The sequence below is a fragment of the Chlorocebus sabaeus genome, chromosome 25 (genome assembly GCF_047675955.1).
Source record: "Chlorocebus sabaeus isolate Y175 chromosome 25, mChlSab1.0.hap1, whole genome shotgun sequence".
Taxonomy (NCBI): Eukaryota; Metazoa; Chordata; class Mammalia; order Primates; family Cercopithecidae; genus Chlorocebus; species Chlorocebus sabaeus.
Genome location: NC_132928.1, coordinates 44,896,014 through 44,920,699, shown reverse-complemented (window position 1 = coordinate 44,920,699; position 24,686 = coordinate 44,896,014). Strand labels below are relative to the sequence as shown.

Sequence of the window (24,686 nt, the reverse complement as noted above, 5' to 3'; positions counted from 1 at the left end):
TATGCTATGCCATTTTCTTTAACCACTTGCCAGCTTCTCTGGCCCCCTGGCCTCTTTTTTCTATTTGTCTTAGGGTAGACACTGCTTTACTGTTATGCACCAAGTCTTAGAGTCTGTGGGGAACCGTAATCCTTACCTGGCCCCACACGGTAAGCTTTAGAGGCCATTTCCTTTTACCAGCTTCTCCAAGCTGGTTTAAAATGCATTTCTGTAGCAGACTAGCTTTCTGACTTCAGCCAACTGTTCTGAATGTTCTTTCTCTCACCTGGAGGTTGCTGGACAAATAATCCTGAAATGCTCCTCCAGCATTCACATTTTATGAGTCTGTCATTTTACCAAAACACTTAAATTCTGGGAGGAGCAAAACCACTTTTTTTTTTTTTTTTTTTTTTTTTGAGACAGGGTCTCACTCTGTTGCCCAGTGCAGTGGCACAAACGACAGCTCACTGCAACCTTGAACTCATGGGCTCAAATGATCCTACTGTCTTGGTTTCCCAAGTAGCTGGGACTACCTGCACATACCACCGCTCCCAGCTAACTTTTAGAAAACTTTTTGAAGATATAGGGTCTTGCTGTGTTGCCCAGGCTAATCTTGAACTCCCAGATTCAAGCAGTCTTCCCACCTTGGCCTTCCAAAGTGCTGAGATTACAGGTATGAGCCACCACACCCAGCCCCTGTGAAACTTCTTACTGGGACACTTGATAACTCCAGTGATTTCTGATCTCTTTTCTGCTTTTTTTTTGTTTTGTTTCACTTTCCCATTTAAAATGTTTTTTATCCTGCAAAACTAGGAGCTTACTATGACCACTTGCACAAATGCTTTACAATCTCCATCTATATAGAGACTCATATACATATACCCACACACATATGTGCCTTGTCTTCTGCATGCTTTCTATGTGTGTCTTGCCTCACCATGATGACAAGGGATGAGTCATTTCTGTCTCTTCCAACTTATACCACTTAGCACATAATCAGCCGAAAGCCAAAACAAACTCAAACTCAACTCCCAGAAAGGATTTATTAAATATCTATATTCTTTTTTTTTCCTTTTTTTTTTTTTTTTTTTGAGATGGAGTCTTACACTGTCACCCGGGCTGGAGTGCAGTGGCACAATCTCAGCTCACTGCAACCTCTGCCTCCCAGGTTTAAGCAATTCTCCTTGCCTCAGCCTCCCAAGTAACTGGGATTACAGGCATCTGCCACCACACCCAGCTAATTTTTTTGTATTTTTAGTAGAGACAGCGTTTCACTGTGTCAGCCAGGCTGGTCTTGAACTCCTGGCCTTGTGATCTGCCCGCTTCAGCCTCCCAAAGTGCTGGGATTACAGGTGTGAGCCATTGTGCCTGGCCTAAATACCTATTTTCAATGGCATCATGGAGGAATGTAAGTTCATATACGTTTTCAAGTGAAAGAAAAAAATGAAGCAAGTGGCATAGCTGAACTCAAGGAGCTATTGAAAAATAAATGTGTAACTTAGTATATTCCCATAGTTGGTGCTGGTCTTTCACTGGGCCAGGAGCAGAAGCCATCATTGCCTTTGTCCACTTAGCATGTAACCCTGAAACTATCGGCTCCACAGGGCCAGGACCATTCTGTCTTGTCTATCTTTGGGTCACTAGCCCCCAGCACATTGCCTGGCATAGAGTCAGCGCTCAGTAAATAGTAGTTGAATGAATGACACTAGGCAAGTCACTTTGCTGTTATATGCTTCCCTCAGTTTTCTCATTTACAAAATTGAAATGATAATTTCAATTTCAAATTTCATTTACAAAATTGAAATGACCCTACTCATCTCATAAGATTGGCAAGACAAACACCATTAGGTTTCGAACATTATCAAGTATCACACAAAGGCATTTGACTACTCGTCTATCTATTAACTATGTTGGCTTTCATGGCAGGCCAGCCAGTGTCAAATGCTTCAGCCTCCCCTTCTGACACTTTTGTTTTTCTTTATGGCATAAGTACACAACTATTTGGTTCTCTTAGACTTATGAATGGCTGTGCTTCCCCAAAATATCAAAACTCAAGACTTGTTTAAAATTCTGGAAGAAGCAAGTCTCAGGTTGGGAAATAGATGAGTTTAGAATCTACCAGAAAGAAAAAAAAAGAGAGAAAGAGAAGATTCTAATGGTAAACACATGTTCTCATATGGTGAAACAATAAAGAAGAGCTCCCTCATGAGTTTTTAGCATTAGATGTTTAATGACCACACAGAGTCAAGGCACCACTCGGCATCCTCCAAATATTGTTCTCTAATAATGAATTTCACTAGCTCCCAAAAGAGGTACCCTAGGAGATGTGGGGAAAAAAAAAAATTAGTGGGGCCGGGCGTGGTGGCTCACGCCTATAATCCTAGCACTTTGGGAGCCTGAGGCAGGTGAATCACGAGGTCAGGAGTTTGAGACCAACATGACCAAAATGGTAAAACCCCGCCTCTGCTAAAAATACAAAAATTAGCTGGAGTAGTGGCATGCATCTGTAGTCCTAGCTACTCGGGAGGCTGAGGCAGAAGAATTGCTTGAACTTAGGAGCAGAGGTTGCAATAAGCCGAGATTGCGCCACTGTATTCCAGCCTGGGCGACAGAGCGAGACTCCTCAAAAAAAAAAAAAAAAAAATCATTCTGAAATACCATGTTACTTTATGTAAATATGCCCATACCCAGCCTCCTGTTCTTGGCTGAAACAGCCATGTGACTGGTGTCATCATGGAGGCTGGGGTCACATCACAAAGCAGTTTCCTTTGGAGATTTATAATACCGTCCCTGGTACCAAACCCATTGAAGTGCTTAGGCCTGACTTAGGCATCTAGTCAGGATCATGAGAAATTATAATGTACTACAGGGCACAGAAAACTAGAAAAGATAAATGTAATATACGGAAAACCGTCTAACGCTTTTTGAATTTTTTTCATTACTTCATTTACATATAATTCAATAAAGACCGCTGCTTGCCAAATACTTCTCCAACTGCACTTCACAAGGCAAGGTAAACATTACTATTCTTATTTTTTCCAGAGGAGTAATCTGAGACTAAAAGAGGTTAAATAAGTTGGCATGACTTAAGTCCAAGTATGCTGACCCTAGCTAAAGCCCTGTCATGCACTTTGCACTACTGCTCGCTACTCACACTTGATTCTAGTCTGGAAGCACGAGGTCATTTGAAAGAGTAATTATTTTCATAGAAAACAGTGGGGGCAGCTCTTTCCACTGTAGTTGCCATGTTTCTGGCTGCCCTATTTCAGGCCCAGTCTGGTGGTCTTCGCAGTGGGTGCCTGGTAGTTTCCTGAGCAATGCTTCCAGACATGAGAGAGATGGCCTGTGGAACCACATCTTCCATACTTGCAACTTTTTTGTTTGATTGTTTAACAAAATGACCCTGACTTCCTATCAACCAAATACCCAAACATAGAGAGAATCCAAAATTTTGAGCCCCATGTTACCTGGATTTCATCCCCAGTGATCATTTCCCAGGAACCATAGTGACCTTTCTCCTGTCGGAAGAATTGCACAGCTTCTAAAAAGGCTTGGGCTTCAAATGTCATCTGCTTCATGTAATCTAAAGAAAAGAAGGAAGGACATTCAACAACGTAAAACACTCTACATTTCCCCATAGCTCCTCAAGTGTGATAGCTCAGAGACCTAGCATTATCTGAAAATGACAAGGCATGGAATTATGAGACACAGAGAAAGTTAAGCAAGTACTGAATTCAAAGTTAATTTGCAGGTGAACATCACATTACTTGTTCATCGTCCTAGCTGATACATTCTATCAGTTACTGAGCATACTGGTTAGGACTAGAAGGAGGCCCATCTCCCTTGCTGTCTCTTATACATGCTTCCCTATCCACCTGCAGGCACCCAGCGACTTTACGCTACCAGCTGTGACACAGGCCGTCCCTTAACAGTGCCTCTTGTGTTCAAAGTATCTCCTTCCAGTTTCCCAACAAAACAATTTCTCTGTGACTCGGTATCAGCTTTCAATACAATATGCATCAACACAACATGGAAATGTATGCAAATGAAGATAGTAATTGCTAACACTTACAAAGCAGGATAATGTTCATCTAAGCACTTTACAGATTCCATTGAGACCTCACAAAAACCCTCCAGGAGAGTATTATTATCCTCATTTTACAGATGAGGAGACTGAGGCACAGAAAGATGAATTAATTGCCTAGATCATATAGCTACTGAGTGGCACAGCCCAGGTGTGAAAGGTGGTCTGACCTCAGAGCTTACCTCTAACCATGATACTATATTGTCTGACATACTAGTTTTATGGGTTTGCCCTTCTAAACATACTAGATTTTAAATGGTGTCATATCTGAGAGGTACTATCCTACCACAAGGAATGAATATCTAATGGTGGAACTTAAGGTGTGGTAGAGGGAGCTGGGGCTGAACAGCCTCCGCAGAGTTCCGTAAGTCATGCTAGGCATGCAGTGTCTTCATCTCCAGCACATAAAATTGGCTCTTGGGGGACACAATGGTAACAAAATTATAGAAATCTTTGTGGGGAAATGAACTTCAGAAATAATCTAATCAAATAATAAATAATCAAGCCTTAGAAAGGGGAAATAAAATGGGCAAAGTGAAGTGAGTGAAAAGGCCAAGTTCCCTGACTCTCCTCCTATAAGGCACAAAGCTCTCCTGCCAGTAGCACATTTATAGAGTAACATTAGATTAGTGATTTGGAGGCGGCTGATTTGGGAGGTGAGGAGGAACCATCACAGCTTTAGACAGTGGGATTATTCAGTAAAGGACTAAATTGTTGATATGGGGAACTAAGCAGAACTAAAAGAGGATCAATCTGCTCTCAAAGGTAACAATCAATTAATAGGTGGTAGATGACTCATTTGAGATTGGCTTACTAGATCATAAACCTCAGGAACTGAGAAAAGAGAAAACAATTCAAGGCTTAGCCTCTATAAGAGCTCAAGAAAATTATTCACAGTGAGGATACCATGAAGTCCATCTGAAGTTCCATTTTAAAAAATGTGAAACAGTGGCCAGGCATGGTGATGGCTCACACCTGTAATTCCAACACTTTGGGAGGCCAAGGACAGAGATGATCACTTGATGCCAGGATTTCAAGACAAGCCTGGGCAACATAGTGAGACCACATGTCTACCAAAAAAATTAGCTGATCATGGTGGCACATGCCCATAGTCCCAGCCACTCAGGAGGCTGAGGCAGGAGGATCACTTGAACCCAGGAGTTTGAGGCTGCAGTGAGCTATGATTGCACAATTGCACCCTACCCAGGGCAATAGAGACCCTGTCTCAAAAAAAAAAAAAAAGAGAAGAAAAGAATGTGGAACAGTAACTGACATTTCTAATAGTAACATAGGGATTTGGTCAAAATCTAAATTAAGTTTTGAAAAAAGAGCATGTTGCAAGAATCAAATTTTTTTTTTTTTTTATTTTTTCCCCGTCCCATGTGCTTTTCTTTTCTTTTTTCTTTTTCTTTTTTTAAATTATACTTTAAGTACTAGGGTACATGTGCACAACATGCATGTTTGTTACATAGGTATACATGTGCCATGCTGGTTTGCTGCACCCATTAATTCATCATTTACATTAGGTATTTCTCCTAATGCTATCCCTCCCCCTGCCCCTCACCCAATGACAGGTCCCCATGTGTGACATTCCCCACCCTGTGTCCAAGTGTTCTCATTGTTCAATTCCCACCTATGAGTGAGAACATGCGGTGTTTGGTTTTCTGTCCTTGTGTTTGCTCAGAATGATGGTTTTCTTAATCCAGTCTATCATTGATGGACATTTGGGTTGGTTCCAAGTCTTTGCTATTGTGAATAGTGCCACAGTAAACATATCTGTGCATGTGTCTTTATAGTAACATGATTTATAATCTTTTAGGTATATACCCAGTAATGGGATCACTGCGTCAAATGGTATTTCTAGTGCTAGATCCTTGAGGAATCACCACACTGTCTTTCACAATGGTTGACTAGTTTACACTCCCAACAACCGTGTAAAAGCATTCCTATTTCTCCACATCCTCTCCAGCACCTGTTGTTTCCTAACTTTTTAGTGATCGCCATTCTAACTGGTATGAGATGGTATCTCATTGTGGTTGTGATTGCATTTCTCTGATGACCGATGATGAGCATTTTTTCATGTGTCTGTTGGCTGCATAAATGTCTTCTTTTGAGAAGTGTCTGTTCATATCCTTTGCCCACTTTTTGATGGGGTTGGTTTTTTCTCATAAATTAGTTTAAGTTCTTTGTAGATTCTGGATATTAGCTCTTTGTCCGATGGGTAGATTGCAAAAATTTTCTCCCATTCTGTAGGTTGCCTGTTCACTCTGATGGTAGTTTCTTTTGCTGTGCAGAAGCTCTTTAGTTTAATTAGGTCCCATTTGTCTATTTTGACTTTTGTTGCCATTGCTTTTGGTGTTTTAGTCATGAAGTCTTTGTCCTGAATAGTATTGCCTATGTTTTCTTCTAGGGTTTTTATGGTTTTAGGTCTAACATTAAAGTCTTTAATCCATCTTGAATTAATTTTTGTATAAGGTGTAAGAAAGGGATCCAGTTTCAGCTTTCTACATATGGCTAGCCAGTTTTCCCAGCACCATTTATTAAATAGGGAATCTTTTCCCCATTTCTTGGTTTTGTCAGGTTTGCCAAAGATAAGACGGTTGTAGATGTGTGGTGTTATTTCCTGAGGCATCTGTTCTGTTCCATTGGTCTATATCTCTGTTTTGGTACCAGTACCATGCTGTTTTGGTTACTGTAGCCTTGTAGTATAGTTTCAAGTCAGGTAGCATGATGCCTCCAGCTTTGTTCTTTTTGCTTAGGATTGTTTTGGCAATGCGGGCTCATTTTTGGTTCCATATGAACTTTAAAGTAGTTTCTTTTCCAATTCTGTGAAGAAAGTTATTGGTAGTTTGATGGAGAGGGCATTGAATCTATAAATTACCTTGGGCAGTATGACCATTTTCATGATATTGATTCTTCCTATCCATGAGCATGGGATGTTCTTCCATTTGTTTGTGTTCTCCTTTATTTCATTGAGCAGTGGTTTGTAGTTCTCCTTAAAGAGGTCCTTCACATCCCTTGTAAGTTGGATTCCTAGGTATTTTATTTTCTTTGTAGCAATTGTGAATGGGAGTTCACTGATGATTTGGCTCTCTGTTTGTCTGTTATTAGTGTATAGGAATGCTTGTGATTTTTGCATATTGATTTTGTATCCTGAGACTTTGCTGAAGTTGCTTATCAGCTTAAGGAGATTTTGGGCTGAGACGATGGGGTTTTCTAAATATACAATCATGTCATCTGCAAACAGGGACAATTTGACTTCCTCTTTTCCTAATTGAATACCCTTTATTTCTTTCTCTTGCCTGATGGCCCTGGCCAGAACTTCCAACACTATGTTGAATAGGAGTGGTGAGAGAGGGCATCCCTGTCTTGTGTCAGTTTTCAAAGGGAAGGCTTCCAGTTTTTGCCTGTTCAGTATGATATTGGCTGTGAGTTTGTCATAAATATCTCTTATTATTTTGAGATATGAAGAATCAAGTTTTTAAATCGAAGTATTTTTTCCTTGTTATTTTTCTTGACTTGGCAAGTGATTTAATGTTTAATCTTAGAGGTTTGGAAAACAAAAATTAAAGTCTTGCTATAAAATTGACAATACCATTGGCAGTGTTCTCCCCACAAGGGGATTGTGATATGGGGCTTAGTACACTGGGAGGGACTTTACCAACTGAGATGGAAACTGTAATTACTACATTGGGATTCAAGACTGACTCATGTGCTCTTATTTTTAACAGCTGTTTTCATTTCCAACCTAAGAAAACAAAGAGATGGAAGAAAATATGGTACTGTGTCTGGACGAAGTGAGTATGGCCAGATCCACAAGCCAGGGAATGAACTTTTAAATTCTTCACGTCCTTATAAGAAGCATAAATTTACATATTTCCTCCTCTACTGACCTCAGTAACTGCAGAAGGCACTTGAAATCTTGTCCATTACCTTCTGTATCTATATCAATGCAAACAATGACACTCCCACTGATGGTTGCACTGTCAAAGATCTTTGGAAAAAGTAACTGAAGAAATGGGATTTGGAGATGTGGATGTCGACAGAAGTCAAAGAAGGAACCAGAAGGAGAGCTCGAATGTAATAGTGGTGGAAGTGAGATACCTTAATACAGAAGAGAAGAAAAGTATTAATAATCAAATGAGCCACAAGAGAAATTATAGTAATCTAACAATGAAGCCTCAGAGAATGAGGGCCTGGATCTGAATTCTGGACTCTACCATTCAGGCAGACTTAAACTAGATTTTAAATACTTCCTTTCCATAAAGGAAGAAAGATCTAACCTACTGATTCATCATTGCATTTTCAGCTAGTAAACTGTTAAATTAATATATGTAAAACTTTTAGAACAAATCTGCCACATAGTAAGTTGCTTTATATACATTTGTTCTTAAGATTATAAGCACAGGTCAATAGCAACTAAAAGATCATTAAACAAATAAACGACAAAGGTTTGCTTTGTAAAAGATAACACTGTACTGCAATGGTAATATAAACTTCATTTTTTCTAAGTTGTTTGCAAAGGCATTGCTGAACTCAGTCAGAATGTACAGGTGTTCAAGAGAAACCAGATTAGCAGTTATTTGATGAACTTCCTGCCACAGATCTCATGGGAACAAATTCCAGGTTCACAATCACCTACTCTCCTGCCAATAAGCAAATTGAGAGTTTTGTTCTGTGGTCCTCAGAATCAACAATGGTTTTTGTCTTTTAAACAGTCTCCTGGCAAGCCAACTTAGAAACAAATGGCAGCTATCAGCCCAAACTCTACTCTTCCAGCATGCTATAATTATGAGAAAGCCTGAGGAGATAGAAGTGCTGGGGAGTAACTTAGACATCACTACATTCAGCTCTCTCATTTAATGGATGAGGAAACTGGAAAAAGAAATGGTTAATTTCCTAGCTGAAGGTCACACAGCTGGTCAGAAGCAGAGCCAAAAGTTGAAAAACTGGCTCTGGCATGTTGTAAGTGGCCCTGGCATTCATGCTAATTTAAATAACAGACTATGAGAGTTGGAAGTGATCTGCAAGGTCACCTACCCCAAGCTCTCATTCAATGTTGGGATCCTTCAGAATCCCAGACATACACTCGTTTGGCCCCAGCTTGATTATTTCCAGTGACAGGAAGCTCACAATTTAATGAAAATAGTTCTTTCCGTCACTGAACTGCTCCAAAATTTCCTTCTATTGAGCCAAAGTCTGTTTCCATGGACTCTCTCTCCCATTAATCTCATTTCTCCCTTTCAGAGCAAAATAGACAAGTTTACTCTTCTTCCATATGATAACCCGAGAAAAAAACAGTAATCAGCTGAATATCCTTATTTCTCTTCAACTGTTCTTTAAACAGCATATCTTTTGAATCTTTTTAATTTGACCTTCCCTTTTCCTTCTTTCCCTCAGTGATCCATTCGAATATATCTATATCTTCCTTAAAGTTGGCCCCTACAACTGAATACAATAGACAGGGTATTGTCTGACTGGTGCAAATTATACAAAGTCAAAGGATACTTTTTTTTTCTTATCTCTAACCTCTTTTTTAATACAACCACATCACACTGTTGACTCCTGTCTTTCTTGAGTTTTTCATATAAAACTCTTGCCAATATAAACCTCTCTTAGCCTGTATTTCTGCTTTTGACTTCGAAGGACAGATTTTTAACATTATCCCTATTACATTACAACTTACTGTGATCAGCCCAGAGCCCCGAACCTGCTGAAATCATTTAAAAACTGTGATTCTGTCCCCTGACTCTCTTATACCACAGTATCATTTGAAAACCTGGTAAATTTGCCTTTTATGTTTCTGGCCAACTCATTGATTAAAAAACATTCACCAGATAAAAAACATTCACCAGATCAGGAGTGAGGAAAGAGCCCTGGGAAACAATAAGCATTTGGGGAGATACAGGGGAGACACATTTTGGCCATGCATTCAACAGTCACATCTTCATGACCAAGAACTGTCTAGGAACGCACTATTCTCTTTAGTCTCTCCCTACTTCCTCATTCATGCAGCTGCATGGAAAACTCATATTTGGTAGACATGATTAAGGATTCTGCAAGGAAAGGAAAACTTCTCTAGGCCTCTTGGGGACAGTTATTCATGGGGCCAGCCAGAGAGGAGCTGCTTTTGTTTTTTTTCCAGTTAAACAGATTTATAACACATCTGAATCAACTGAAACACCAAAGCTCCAGGGCCTGTGGAGTCATTCTAGATTCTGACTCTGGCTGCGGTGTTGGGACTCCCGGACTCAGGCTGGGTTTGGAAGCTGCCTTGTTATTTTGTTTCATCAGTAAACTGTGCCAAGCCCTGTTAGCTGATTTGCTGGGTGATTTGTGAAAGTTATGTAACAGCATTACTCACTATGCTGCTATGGGGCTCATCTCACTAAGTTACACTTCTGAACTGTCTTTCACTTCAGGTCAGATGTCATCTTTCCTATGGGAGATGCAGTGAGGCTGTGTGCCCCAGTTTCTTTCTAGAACAAAGAACGGGAACAGGGGAAGGTAATCAACATTTATTGAGTCCCTACCATGAAGCATGGACCATGTGAGATGCTTACACACACACAGTCTCATATAATCCTTCCAACAGTCCCATCAGGCAGGAATTAATATCTTCACTTTACAGAAGACAAGAAAATGGAGTTTTGGGAAGGCTAAATAGTTTCTTTAAGCTAGCATGTGGTTAAGCAATGGCCACTTACCTCTGAAGTCCTGTTATAACATTTTATCATGTAATTTTAAAAAAACTTTTTATTTTGAGATAATTTTAGATTACCTCAAATAAGATCTCAAATTTGAGATTATCTCAAATTATTAGTTCTTATTTTTCACATGCTGTTACAAGAAATAATATAGAGATATCCTATATACACCCTTCACTCGGGTTTCCCAAAAGGGAGCATCTTGCAACCCTATAGTACAATATACCACAACCATGAAATTGACATTGTTGCAGTCCAACATTTTTATTCAGATTTCACCAGTTTTACATGCACTCCTGTGTGTGTGTGTGTGTGTATGTGTGTGTGTTGTTCCATTTAATTTTTTTTTTTTTTTTTTTTGAGACATAGTTTCACTCCTGTTGCTCAGGCTGGAGTGCAATGGCACGTTCTTGGTTCTCTGCAACCTCCGCCTCCTGGGTTCAAGTGATTATCCTGCCTCAGCCTCCTGAGTAGCTGGGATTACAGGTGCCCACCACCACGCCTGGCTAATTTTTGTATTTTTTAGTATAGACGGGGTTTTGCCATGTTGGCCAGGCTGATCTCGATCTCCTGACCTTAGGTGATCCACCCGCCTTGGCCTCCTAAAGTTCTGGGATTACAGACATAAGCCACCACGCCTGGCCTGTCCTATTTAATTTTAAAGTTATTTTAAAAGAGACTTTCCTTATCAAAGTTTAGAAAAATATAATTCTAGAGTTTGATCACAGATTAGAGATCACTTAGTCCAAATCTTTCATTTTACAAATGAACAGACTGAGGGCCACATGGAGTGTGATATGGCATTACTAAAAATAAAACAAGACAAAACTTCCCTGGAATTAACAACGAATGCTGCTCATTCTAATGAAATGGTAATAAAAGTTTAAATTTTTATTTAAAAACACATATACATGACCAGCCTAAGCAAATGCTTATCACCATATTATAAATGATAATTCTTATGGGAACCAGCCCCATTACTTAGAAGAAATTGGTAAATTATCAGAGCTCTCTCAATTATATTTTATAAACTATAATACTAAAATATTAATCTACTGACCAAACCATATCTGTGTTAGTGGACACAGACCTATCAGAAGGAGAGGAGGAATATGTCAAGAAAAAATGTATACCCCATGGAGATCCAGGGACCCAAGCATGAGTTACAGTGGTGTTGCTCTAGTTGAAAGTATAAAAATACAAGAACTCACCCTGAGAATATAAAATACTTCTCAAACAAATGGAAGAAAGGTATTTCTAGTAAAGACATTGTTCTGAGATAAAGTTTTGGCCACAAAGAAAAATACTGCCTACCTTGTCCCGCTAAAGGCAGTCCATCTCTTGAATTATTGACTTGTCAATAAATATTAAAAGACTATTTGTCAACAGTAAAAAGGAAGTGGTGACTACTAGAACGAGTGAAGACAGACTAACCTCATTTCCTTCAGATAGACATACTAGATTGGTAGATTAGAAGGCTGTTGGAGACATCCTGTAACTAGGCAACTATAACATCTTGCATGATTTTGATTTGCACAGTAAAGAAATTTAGATTGGCTGATGATGCAAATAGACACGATCAAATAGTTAAAACCACCCAAACGATGGGTGCTGGGTAAAGGGCTGAGGTTATTGACATCCTAGAGGGAAATCTCCAGGGCATTGCCTTAAAACATGTTCAATCACTCAGAAAAGAGTGTGAGTGTGTGTGTGTGTGTGTGTGTGTGTGTGTGTGTTATAGTTATGAAATTTTATTTACCAACTACATATGAGGCACTGAGTTAGGTTCTGAGGATACAAAACTGAAAAAATATGGCTTTTAACTTCAAGTTCTTCACAGTTTAGTGGATGACAGAATCAGGATCCAAAATGAAGTACAATATGGATAAATGAATCTTGCACTTAAGTCCAAAAACACATCCACAGAAGTAAACAATATGTGCCTGGTACAGAGTAGGCATGAAATAAAAAATTGGTGAATCAATTGAATGAATAAAGGTACCAAGTTTGAAGAAAAAACCCCAAACCCTGGGGTTTCATTTAGTTGCAAGCTCAGTGCAAGTCAGTCAGGGGTGTGATACAATTGTCCACAAAGCATGTAAGGTTGAGCCTCAGAAATGTTAACTATAACAGGGACAAGAATGGTCACATATGTATTCTGAGATATGCTCCTCTGAGCTCATGGCTCCAGCTCATGCTGGACACCAGAATATTTTACAAACATTTTTTAAAATAAAGAAAAAAGTAGAGTACTTCTGAAGAAGACCAAGTGAATGAGGAATCTCACAGCCTTGGAAAGAAAAAACCTAGAAGGAAGAGATCTTTATCTATATGAAGATCTTCAATGGAACAGAGGACTGGATTCATTTCATGGAGATTCAGATACTAGAGCCAGGATTGTGTCATCTAGAGTGTGGCAGATTTTGACTCAATATAAGGAGCAAATTTCTAACATATGGGCTTATCTTAAAGTCAAATAGGCTCCAACAGGATGTCAAAAGTTGCCCTAGAAAGGAAGTACTCCATCTGGGCTGAGTTACTTTGTAATAGGTGCACAGATTCGCTCAAATCTCTATTATATAGTCTCATGGCACCATGTGCCTCCCCACCACTGTACTTACAGCAGTTATAATATTACAGTTATTAGTGTAATCATGTGAGATATGTCTTTCTCCGAGACTGTAAACTCCAAGAGGATAGGGTGCTGCCATTCGTATTCACCCCTGCATCCCTACTCCCTAGTACATAGTACTTATTAAGTGTTCAAAGAAGGGAAGAAAGGAGGGAACGTGGGAGGAAAAGAAAGAGATTAAAACACTAGAGCGGGTTCTCTAGTGTTTTAATCTCCTATCTCTAGTGTTTTAATCTCCTATAAAGTTCCTTTGAATTTGAAATTTCATGGTTACAAACAAACCCAGGTTGTAAATGATTCATATTGTCTCAAGGACTGCCTTCCCTACTGTTGTAAAGAGATACTGAAGGGAACTGACGTACTCTACCCCAATGCTTCTCAGATTTTGGTGAGCATCAACATCGCCTAGCAGGCTTGTTAAAACAGATAACTGGGTCCCACTCCCAGAGTTTCTGATTCAATAGGTCTGGGGCAGGGCCCAAGATTTTGCATTTCTAAGAAGTTCCTGAGGTGATGCTGATGTACAGGTCCAGGAACACACTTTGAAAACCACTCCTCTACCCAGCATTAGGTGAGTGGTTCTCAAACATCAGAATTACCTGTGGTAAGGCCAGGCCTGGTATCTCACACCTGTAATCCCAGCACTTTGGGAGGCCGAGGCAGGCGGATTACCTGAGGTCAGGAGTTTGAGACCAGCCTGGTCAACATGGTGAAACCCTGTCTCTACTAAAAATACAAAACTAGCCAGGTGTGGTGGCGGGCGCCTGTAATCCTAGCTACTCTGGAAGCTGAGGCAGGAGAATCACTTGAACCCGGGAGGCAGAGGTTGCAGTGAGCCGAGATGGTGCCATTGTACGATTGCGCCATTGTAGCTGGGTGACAAGAGCGAAACTCTGTCTCAAAAAAAAAAAAAAAAAATCCATTCTTGGTTTTGCCATAGGCATTCTGATTCAGCAGGCCTAGAATTGGATCCAGGAATCTGTATTTAAACAAGCTCTTCAGGTAATTGTGTTGCAGGTGATTTACAAACCACATTTGAGAAAAAAATAAAATTACACAGAAGCAAAGGTGATAGTAGAAGACCATGGCTCTTGAATGCTTAGCGTCTTGATGACCTTGTTCCCTCCTTAGCAGGTTACAAAAGGTCTACTCTGTCAACTCTTCACCTGCTTAACACAAATGAACCCTTGTACTTAGTCAAAGTGATGGTTAAAAATAGTACCACAATGAAGCTTTATCAAAAAATATGTGCATAAGGAATCAACACTTCAGGTGTGTTCATGAGGATGCCATTCCAAACAACTAGAACTCTACCCATGGTGGAACCCCTCCTCCTCCTTCGGAAGCAGTCATCACTGTCTGGATGTAAATCCCCAGGTGTAACCCTAATTGATCTCATTTTCTCTTTTCTGGCACTCAGTGGATATGTGGATTATAGCTTGTCTGTGATAGCTTTCTTTCCCTAGCATGAATGATCTGTTTCTTTACTGTAAGTTTTTTTTTTTCCAAAGCCTTAGATATGAAAATGACCCACACTCCAGTCTCTTCTAAAAAGTATGGATGGTGTCATCAGACACCACCCCCTCAAAAAAAAGGAGAGAATATTTGCATCTTTCCAAATACCATCAAAATACTCTGTGCCCTGAAGTTGTGATTCATTGAACATGCTTTCCGTACGCCTGAAAGAGTTAATCTATCACCCCATGTGCCATAGCCACCAGAGCAAAGTCAGGCCAAGAGAACCATGACACAATCAATTATTTCCTACCTTCCCTGGACAAATCTATATGGCTTTGTATGGGAAGATTTGTATTCTAAGACAGTGAATGCAAAACTATCTCCCAATCCCTTGATAATTATTTGTGGAGATGCTGCTGAGATGACCTCTGGAGAAAAAAATTACACCCCAAAACCTAAGCAAAACAAATGAAAACCATCTAATTCCGTCTTTAAAAATGTGAATTTGAAAAAGTGCCCACCATATAATGTTTTACAGGCAGCTGTGGCCATTACACACCCGGGTTATCTTTCAGCTCAGACCACAGAAACTGGGTCATGTGCCTCTCCGTGACGTTGTGGGCATCTGTGTGGCTTACCCTCTGCTGGCAAGTGTACCACACAACTGAGATACGATTTAAAGCAAGCTTGAGTGTTCAAACAAATAGGGAAGATGCTTCTTTAGTCACGACTTGTCCATTTTTGATAACACTCTTTCTTATTTCTGGAAATGGCTGTTGACAAATGGGTCTTGGTATAATTTGTCACTGTAGCACATAAAAATACCAGGGACATTCTGTCTGACTGATTCTATGGATTACCTTCATCTTGTGAAATCAGAACGCCTTAGCCTTACCAACATCTGTGAGAGCACGCTTCCTACAAGTAAAGGCAGGCAGTAAAATAACTTGACTAGCTTTACATGAGAGAACAAATCACTGGCATTAATTGGCGTCACTCATCATATCCTGGCCTAACACACCTACAGAATGTAGCACTGGCTGATGATGCTATCTGGGAATATTCTACTCATCATCATTACCAATGATTAATAACAGCATCAACCTTGAACTTGTCAGAGGCTTTTACAGTTTACAACATTTCATTTGATTCTCACTGCAATCTCATGAGACAGGTAAGCCAGATGTAATCATTTCTGGTAGAAAAATGGAAAAAACTGAAATTGAAGAAGTTTATATCATCCCCCAAGGTCATATGAATAAATAACTCATTTTATCAGGTTGGAAAATACAAATAAAAATAATAAGCACAATATAAATTTCTAGTCCCATGCAGATTCAGCTCCAAAAAGGAGCTAACCTTACCTAAAACTTTTAACTACTGCATTTTACCCTCATCTAAGACAAGACATCTCAGTTTCATTATTTGTAACCTTTTTCCAAACACCTAAGAAATTAAACTGACCCATGATCCATTTTCTTCCTAAGAGGGAGGGATGGCAGCCACAGACTCCTGCAAACCCACCACCCTGCCCTGATCAGAAAGGTAAGAACATTGGCTAATTTCATGGCCCTCTCCTTAGATTTGGAGGGGTGGTATATAATTTAGTCCTTTTACAGACCAGATCATTTTTTAAAAAAAAATAGAACTTCAGTAGTCATGTACCAATAAAGATAATGTCTACATTCCTGACCTATTACAAGAAGCAGCAGTACTGCCAACAGAGTTCTCTTTAATTTCTGGGTTATCTGAGCCCACAATGTGTACCAATTTTGAATAATTGCTTTAAGCCAAAAGACACTAGGAAAGCATTTTCCCACTGGGGTGGCCAAAGGCCTGGGACCCTATGCATCATCAGCATGAGTTGTCTCACTAAGGGATCCATTTAACACAGCTTTACACTTAGGGTAAATAGGTGATTTCATTGTGAAAACTCTAAGCATTTACAATTATTTTCAGTAAAGTTCAAGGAGCATCTTGTTTAATAACGCAGCTAACAACAAGCTTAAACAAGATAAGATGGGATTACTGAATGGAATATTATGCAGTCACTAAAATATTTTTTTCTTTTCCACAAATTAAAATAATAATTACGATGACATTATGGAGAAGTCGTTTGGGGATAACTTTAATTGCCAAAAGCAGATTATAGGCCAAGTATGATGGCTTAGGCCTGTAATTTTAACACTTCGGGAGGCCAAGGAGGATTGCTTGAGCCAGGAGTTCAAGACTAGCCTGGGCAACATAGTGAGGCCCCATTACTACAAAAATTTTTAAAATAACTAGATTACAAATTACATATATATCCTGATTAAGTAATGCAAAATATGGGGAAGGATGAAAAAGGAATGCATAAGAAATGAAAGGTGAGTTATGGGGGATTTTGTACTTGTGGCTCAAAGTTTAAGATATAGTCTGATCTAACAACTTTTTTTTTTTTTTTAACTAATCCTCTTACGACCATAGTTGATATTTGCCTTCCAGAGTCAAAATGGTCCTGGGCAGTTTGCCTCTTAGACTCTCAGAGAGCTTCCGTGAGCACCGGCAGCTTCCAAAGCCCAGCACGCGCCACAGTCCCACCACACGGGGTCCAATCTGAGGTGTTTGTAAAGAACTTCAGTGAGCGGAGACTCACACCAAAGCGAGCCTATCTCTCCCTCAGGATGGGCAGAGCTCAAGCCCAACTTCTGACTCAGTCCACCAAGCAGTTTCCAGTGTGATGTCAACTGAAGAGGTCATTTTTTTTTCTTCTCCTGAAAGATATTGTTTGGTGTGGTTTACTCAGAAGAGGTCTCCACTGCCTCCTTCAAATGTTCTGCTTTTCAGGAATGAAGGGAAAATCCTTACAGCCTGGAACACTTGAGGCTTGTCACAAATGTCCTTGAAAGTAATATTACTGTCCTCTGCTTGCCACCAAAACTGGGCATGATCAGGGGACAACACAAGTGTGCCTGTGTCATAGGTGATGTCGTCTGTGCCACATCCAGATGGACTTGTGTCCCATTGCACTAGAATGCCCTTATGGACAAGGACTGTCATATTTATCACTGTATCCTCAGGCCATAGCACAGTGTCTAGTGAGAATCAAAACTGGCCACTATTTCCACTTCTGCCTCGTCTCCTGTGTGACTCGAGGTGAGTTACTTTGCTTCTCTGGGCCTAATCTCTCTTTTCAAGTGGAAGGCTGCTTTCTCAGCTATGAAACAATGTAATTCTATGATCAACTGAAAGTACAGTTAGTTGAACTGACATTTGGTTGGTGCTTTCCATGATAGTACTTCAACTTAGGGACATAAAGTTCCATCTTCAAGGCTACCTTCTCCTTTTCTTCCCACTAAACATTCTTTCTCTCTCTCTCTCTGTCTCTGTCTCTCTCTCTCTCTCTCATTCATCTTTCTCTGGGCTGCAGAAAGTCATCAATGTAGCTACTGGAAGATATTAAATGGCATGTGTCTTTCATTATATTTCTATTGGACAGCGCTTGCCTAGGGTCTCTTTGACATCCTCATTTCCCCTCTACTCCCCTGAATAACAGTTCATTTCATGGTTATTTCCACTGGGCTTATCACATGGAATATCTAATTAACCTAATAAAATAGTGAAAATATTCAAATGAAAAATATTCAAATTTGCCATTGCATGGTCAATGACAAGATTATAGCAAAACTATGAAATATTACATCATTAACTTACACCTTTCTTTTTCTTTGAAAAAGTAGGTTCTTCCTAAACCCCTTAATTTACTATTTAACAAAAGCATTGTGATATACAAAATCATCCAGTTATCCAGAAAAGCTACCTTACTAGTTCAGGTGTTTATTTGCGTATAAACTGTAAGGTCATTAAGTGAGTCTATCTCAACCAGAAATTTTCATTTCATAAAATGCTTCAGAACAAAATAAATCATACCCTTTGTATAAATCAAGACTATACATTGGAATACAGGTCAGTTCTTGACTAGCCTTGCTAATTACAGATAAAATGATAACAATAATTCTTAAAACTTCATATTTGCTTCTGTACTAATGTTAAGGAAGCTTAATTTGCATTTACATTTGAATTCAAATGAGTCTGATGTTCCGCTGATTCATCCTATTTTTAAACAAAAAGCAAATTTGCCTTTTGAGAACTAACTTGTGCTCAGCTACTCTTTGTTCCTTACTTCCAGTCAGAGTAGATGGCATCTCAGACCAACTGGTTGAACATGCTCACTTTTCTTCCCTCCCCATGCTCCTTATCCTTCCCATGCTCCTTATCCTTCCCACTGAATCTTCTCCCACCCTCAACACACACACATACACACACACACACATACCTGTGCACACACACACAAATACACATATACACATGTGCATACACACAAACACACACATCTTTCTCTGGGCTGTAGAAAGTAATCAATACTTTGTCTTAAAGGCCTCTCCCAGGGTAAGAGAAGGGGAAATGGGAAGTCTCTTTGCTTTCCCATTAAGACTGTAGACCGGTGCTATCCAAGAGAAATATAATGAAATATATTTCATATCATGAGATATGATGAAAGCCATGTATGCAATTTTAAATTTTATAGTAGCCACATCAAGAAAAGAAAAAGACATAAGATTAATGGTAATGTTTTATTTAACCCCAAATAGCTGAAATATGTAATCAATATAAAAATTATTAATGAGATATTTTACATTTTTTTTTAGTACTAAGTCTTTGAAATCTGATGTGCCTTTTATACCTACAGCACATTTGAGTTTGGATTCAGGACATTTTAAGTGATTATTAACCACATGGGGCTATGGCTGCCATATTGGACAGCACACTCTAGATGCTTGTGGTTTAAGAGTATGTAGTTTATTTGAGTGGGGGCAGAGGAGGAGGCAATGAAAGACAGCATGCCACTGCACACCTGCCCATGTTCAAACAGCCTCATCACAAAGGGATCTGTTTTATATCAATAAAGAAGAAAGAAACTTGACTTTTTCTATAATTCATCAATTACATACATAGCACAACTTATCCAATAGAACAATCCCAGGATCAGAATAATGCACAAAATTAAGGAATAAAATAACTTGTAACAAGTCCCTATGTGGATTAAGGTTAGTTCAAATTCAAGACCTTTGACAATTATATCTCACTCATAAACCCTACCTCATGGGCAGCTGAGGAATCCTTGTGGCTTTAACTTTGAGGGCTCTCTAACGACAATGCCATATGGTAATATTCCTGCTCAGTTTGGTAGAAAACTGCTAACCAGCAACAGACAGATGAGATCATTTCCAAACAGGATACAGCCTTACAACAATCCACTATATTTATAGTAACAGATTGTTCACCCTGCCTCTACCTTCCACCAAAAAGAACCAACAGCTAAAATGCTTGATGGATGATGGATTTAGATGCCCCCTGTTTCTATTGTAGACAATCTCAATAGTGGGTACAGACTTCGATCACATATTGTAATTAACTCAATCCATGGAACTATTTGAAAGAATAGGTCCAATGATCTAATTCCCGTACAGTAAAATAGAAAAAAGAGGAAATAAAAACAAAACCTCAATTCTTGTGTCAGAAATGTCAAAGCTTTTGCAGGAATGAGTGTGTGTGTGTGAGTGCACATTTCCTATGTTGGTGTGTTAATGATAGGTAAGTAAATCCCTCTTGGGCATTCACAGATCCTAATTGCGTTTTGTGATTGTGGAAGGCATGATGGAATCATAGAACTAGAATGGACTTTTAATGTCCAATCTATTTCCCTACTAATAAGGCAATATTTATTTATTAAATAGTTGTAACTAGTTAATACTTATTAAATAGTTGTAACAGCATATAAAATAGTCCAGACCAATTATCATTATTAATAACTAAAAAGCTAATGTGTATTAAATAGTGTGGGTTTACATCACAACCAAGAACATTTCTATAGGTAGCATCCTTAGTAGCAGGGCATAACATTGAATAAAATAACATTGAAGAGTCACTATCGTGTCTTCCCAGAGCTTTTCTTTCAAGCTGAATAATACAATTATTGCTAGTATTCCTTATAGGTTTTGTTTTTTAATCCCATACTTAATTTTTTTTATCTTCTCTGATAGCACTCTCTATCTCCACATTTCTCTTTAGTTCTAGGCTGGGCATAGTTCTCTCTAATTCTGTGCTTCTTTAATACAATTTAGTTTATATGTTGCCTGACCTCTCCCCCTTCAACCCCAGCACTCCTGGCTCCCCTTAATCCACTCTACTATTTTTCCACCCCATTTACTACATTCTATCATGCTACATAATTTCTTTATTGTGTTTATGGTTTATTTTCTGTTTCCACCATTGGCCCCTAACTAGAACATAAGTGTCACAAGAACAGGCATCTTTGTTTTGCTCATTGCTGTATCCTGAGAACCCAGAACAGAACTTGGCACACACTATATACTCAATATATATTTGTTGAATAAATGAATGCAGATCTGATCAGTGTAGATTACCAGTTTCTAATTAAGCTTAAATTAATGTGTAAGTATTCATCTAGACCCCTGTTTCTAGCTGATTGGTAAGGACATTGGGCAAGACAAAATTAAATGTCTAAATTAAAAATAAACTTTTATTATGTTACAATATAAGTGAAAGCAAATGGGTTATGTGGTAATACTACTCTTTGAAAAGTGTTGTTCTTCAGTATCAAAGATTGGGGATACTGATTACTTCTGACTTATTCCTATATTTTTCTAGTTATAAATGCTGAATCCACAAGTCTAGAATGTTCAGTTATGTTCACTCACTTCTCAATTTAAATATAAGTATTAAATATCAAATTTATTTTAGGCTCCTGATTGACATCATTATTTGTTTTATAAGTTAGATTTTGTGGTCTTAGATTTTTAAAATATCGTGCCTACATGCTATCTGGAGACAAATGACCCAGCTTTCATTTTTTAAAATGGCAATCTTATTCATATGGGTCTATTTTTGATTGGTATTTTCTCCCTAATGCTTATTGGCTCCAAAAATCTTTATTTATTTAATGAAAAATTCCTTCTGGCAAATTTGAAAATTTGACCATGGATATTTAGAAAGAAAGCAACAAAGGTGGCACATTCAAAACATGGGAAAAAATTTAAGCTGGAAAACAGGTGATAACAAATTGATGCAGAAATGAGAAAATCATAATTCAACTTGTTCTTCCTGTCACCTAATCATTATTATATACTCACTCACTCCCCTAACACTGTGAACATATTCTGTGTATGAGTCACTGTGAGGGATTCTCTGAATACAAGGGAAAAAGATTTGGTTCATGGGCATGAAGTTTGAGTGGGAAAGAATAATAAATCCACCACCTGTTCCCCATTGGATACCACAAGGCAGGTGCCTGGTCAGTGTTTGGTAAAAGAAGGCACAATGATCTGTAACACAACAGCGAGTGTGATAAGTGCTATTAGTGAAAGCAATGGGCCATGGGAGTCTGGTTTGGAATATGGAGGTTTTCATGGAACAGGGAGCTAAGTAGACATGCGTGGGCTGAACTATGGCAGGTGGCAGGTTTTCAAGGCAAAGGAAGAGCGTGACCCAAAGCACAGAGGCAAGCCACAGAGCACAGTGTCCTCATCACACAGCATTTCCTGTTTTAAACACCCAAGCTATGAAATCTTCAAACCTATCCTAGAAAGAGTTCTTAATTTATATTAGGTGCAGACATAAACCCATGTGGTTATAAAGACTTCTAACAGATAGAGTGCAAGGTGATGGGTTCTGGAGTCTGCAAGCCTTAGAGGCTTCCTAACTGGTCAAGATGCTATTGTGTGAGGTGAGACACCATGAACAAAGGCCTAAGGACAGAGCCTGCACTTGGTGAGTTCTCTAGCTTCCAGTGACCTTCCTTCTTCTCCTTTGCTATGTCCTAATGGCAGCCTTGAGCTTAGTATAGACGGGAAAAGCACACTACAACATTTAATCTATCCCCATGAGTGTGAGTGTGGCATTCAAAATGAATGTTTCAGATCCCCCATGGAATATGACATGTAAATATTTAACAATATTTTCTAAAATAATTTATAAATTGATGGTAATTAGAAACCCAGCAGGCACTAGGGAATAATTAGCTACAATGAATGTAAATTCACAATGAGAATATATGCCTAAAATGATCAAGAAAAGTATTATATGAATGAATCATAAGTGGAAAATTTTCTTTTTTTTTATTTTTATTTTTTTATTATTATACTTTGAGTTCTAGGGTACATGTGCATAACGTGCAGGTTTGTTACATATGTATACTTGTGCCATGTTGGTGTGCTGCAGCCATCAACTCGTCAGCACCCATCAACTTGTCATTTACATCAGGTATAACTCCCAGTGCAATCCCTCCCCCCTCCCCCCTCCCCATGATAGGCCCCGGTGTGTGATGTTCCCCTTCACAAGTCCAAGTGATCTCATTGTTCAGTTCCCACCTATGAGTGAGAACATGCGGTGTTTGGTTTTCTGTTCTTGTGATAGTTTGCTAAGAATGATGGTTTCCAGCTGTATCCATGTCCCTACAAAGGACACAAACTCATCCTTTTTTATGGCTGCATAGTATTCCATGGTGTATATGTGCCACATTTTCTCTTATTAAAGAATATGCAACAAAAATCTGCAATCAAATCAACATTGCATTAACATGAAAATAAACAAATGGATCAATGGAAAAGAGAAAAGAATACTAGATAACCTCAAGACACATATGTATATGTATATGTATATGTTTTGAGGTTATCGAGGTATTCTTTTCTCTTTTCATATGTATGTGTGTATATATATAATTTTAATATATGGCAAAAATTGTAGCTTAATTCAGTGGAAGTTTAGATTATTTAATAAATGGTGCTGGCACAACTAATTTTCCATTTAAAGAGAAAATGTTAGACCACTCGTATACATCATATATAAACATGATTTCCACACAGACTGGAAACGCAAATGTTAAAAAAAAAATAGCAATATAAAAACTTCAAGAAAAATTGAGGAAATTAGAAATATAATCTTGGGTTAAGGGGAATCTTCTAAACACAGGCAGGAAATCCAAAAGCCATAAAAATAAAGATTAATATATTTGACTGTATAAAAACAGACACCCTTGCATGGCAAAATACAGGTTAAAGGTTAATTAAAGGTTAATAACATAATTAGTTTATAATAACAGATGAGCAATGAATTTGAGACAAACATTTTTAATGGAGATATAAAAAAGAGTTAATATCTAAATGTTCAGAGTTCTTATAAGAAAATTACAAAATAAGAGAACAAGAAAAAGAAGGAATGAATAACAATGAAAAGATATAAAAGGTTAATATCTAAATGTTCAGAGTTCTTACAAGAATATTACAAAACAAAAGGAAGAAGAAGAAAAAGAATGAATAAATGAATGAAAATGAAAATGGCAAAGAATGTCAATGGACAATATACATGAAACTGCATCTAAATGGCTGATAAACATGAGATAAGATGCTCAGACTCATGGCCAATCAGGGAAAGGCCACTCAAAATACAAAGCAAATTCACTTCTTATCTATCAGTTTGTCAAAACAAAACAAAGCAAGAGTGAAAATATGGCAGGGATGCTGGAAAAAGAGCACTCTCATACACTTAGAAATGCAAAATTTTATAGTCCATCAGAAAACTAATCAGGCAACATCTATTAAGTTAAAAATACATTTACCCAGCAATCTCTCTTCATGGACACTGCCTCACAGAAATAAGAACATGAGGATATATGTACAAGGACACATACTTAATCATGGGTGATAGTGGTAAACCTGGGAACAGAGTAAAGGCCATCAGAAAGAGAATGCTTGAATCATGTAGGGTG

The 24,686-nt window shown here is 38.6% G+C and overlaps 1 protein-coding gene across 2 annotated transcripts in view; it reads right to left on the bottom strand.

Moving 5' to 3' along the window:
• The window catches only part of NIBAN1 (niban apoptosis regulator 1), a 175,802-nt gene that overhangs the window by 32,966 nt on the left and 118,150 nt on the right, over nt 1-24,686 (bottom strand). For both annotated transcript variants that reach the window (XM_007989200.3, XM_073011680.1), the window contains exon 6: nt 3,447-3,562. In XM_007989200.3, coding sequence (XP_007987391.2) covers nt 3,447-3,562 — 116 coding nt within the window. The remainder of the gene's footprint in view (nt 1-3,446; nt 3,563-24,686) is intronic.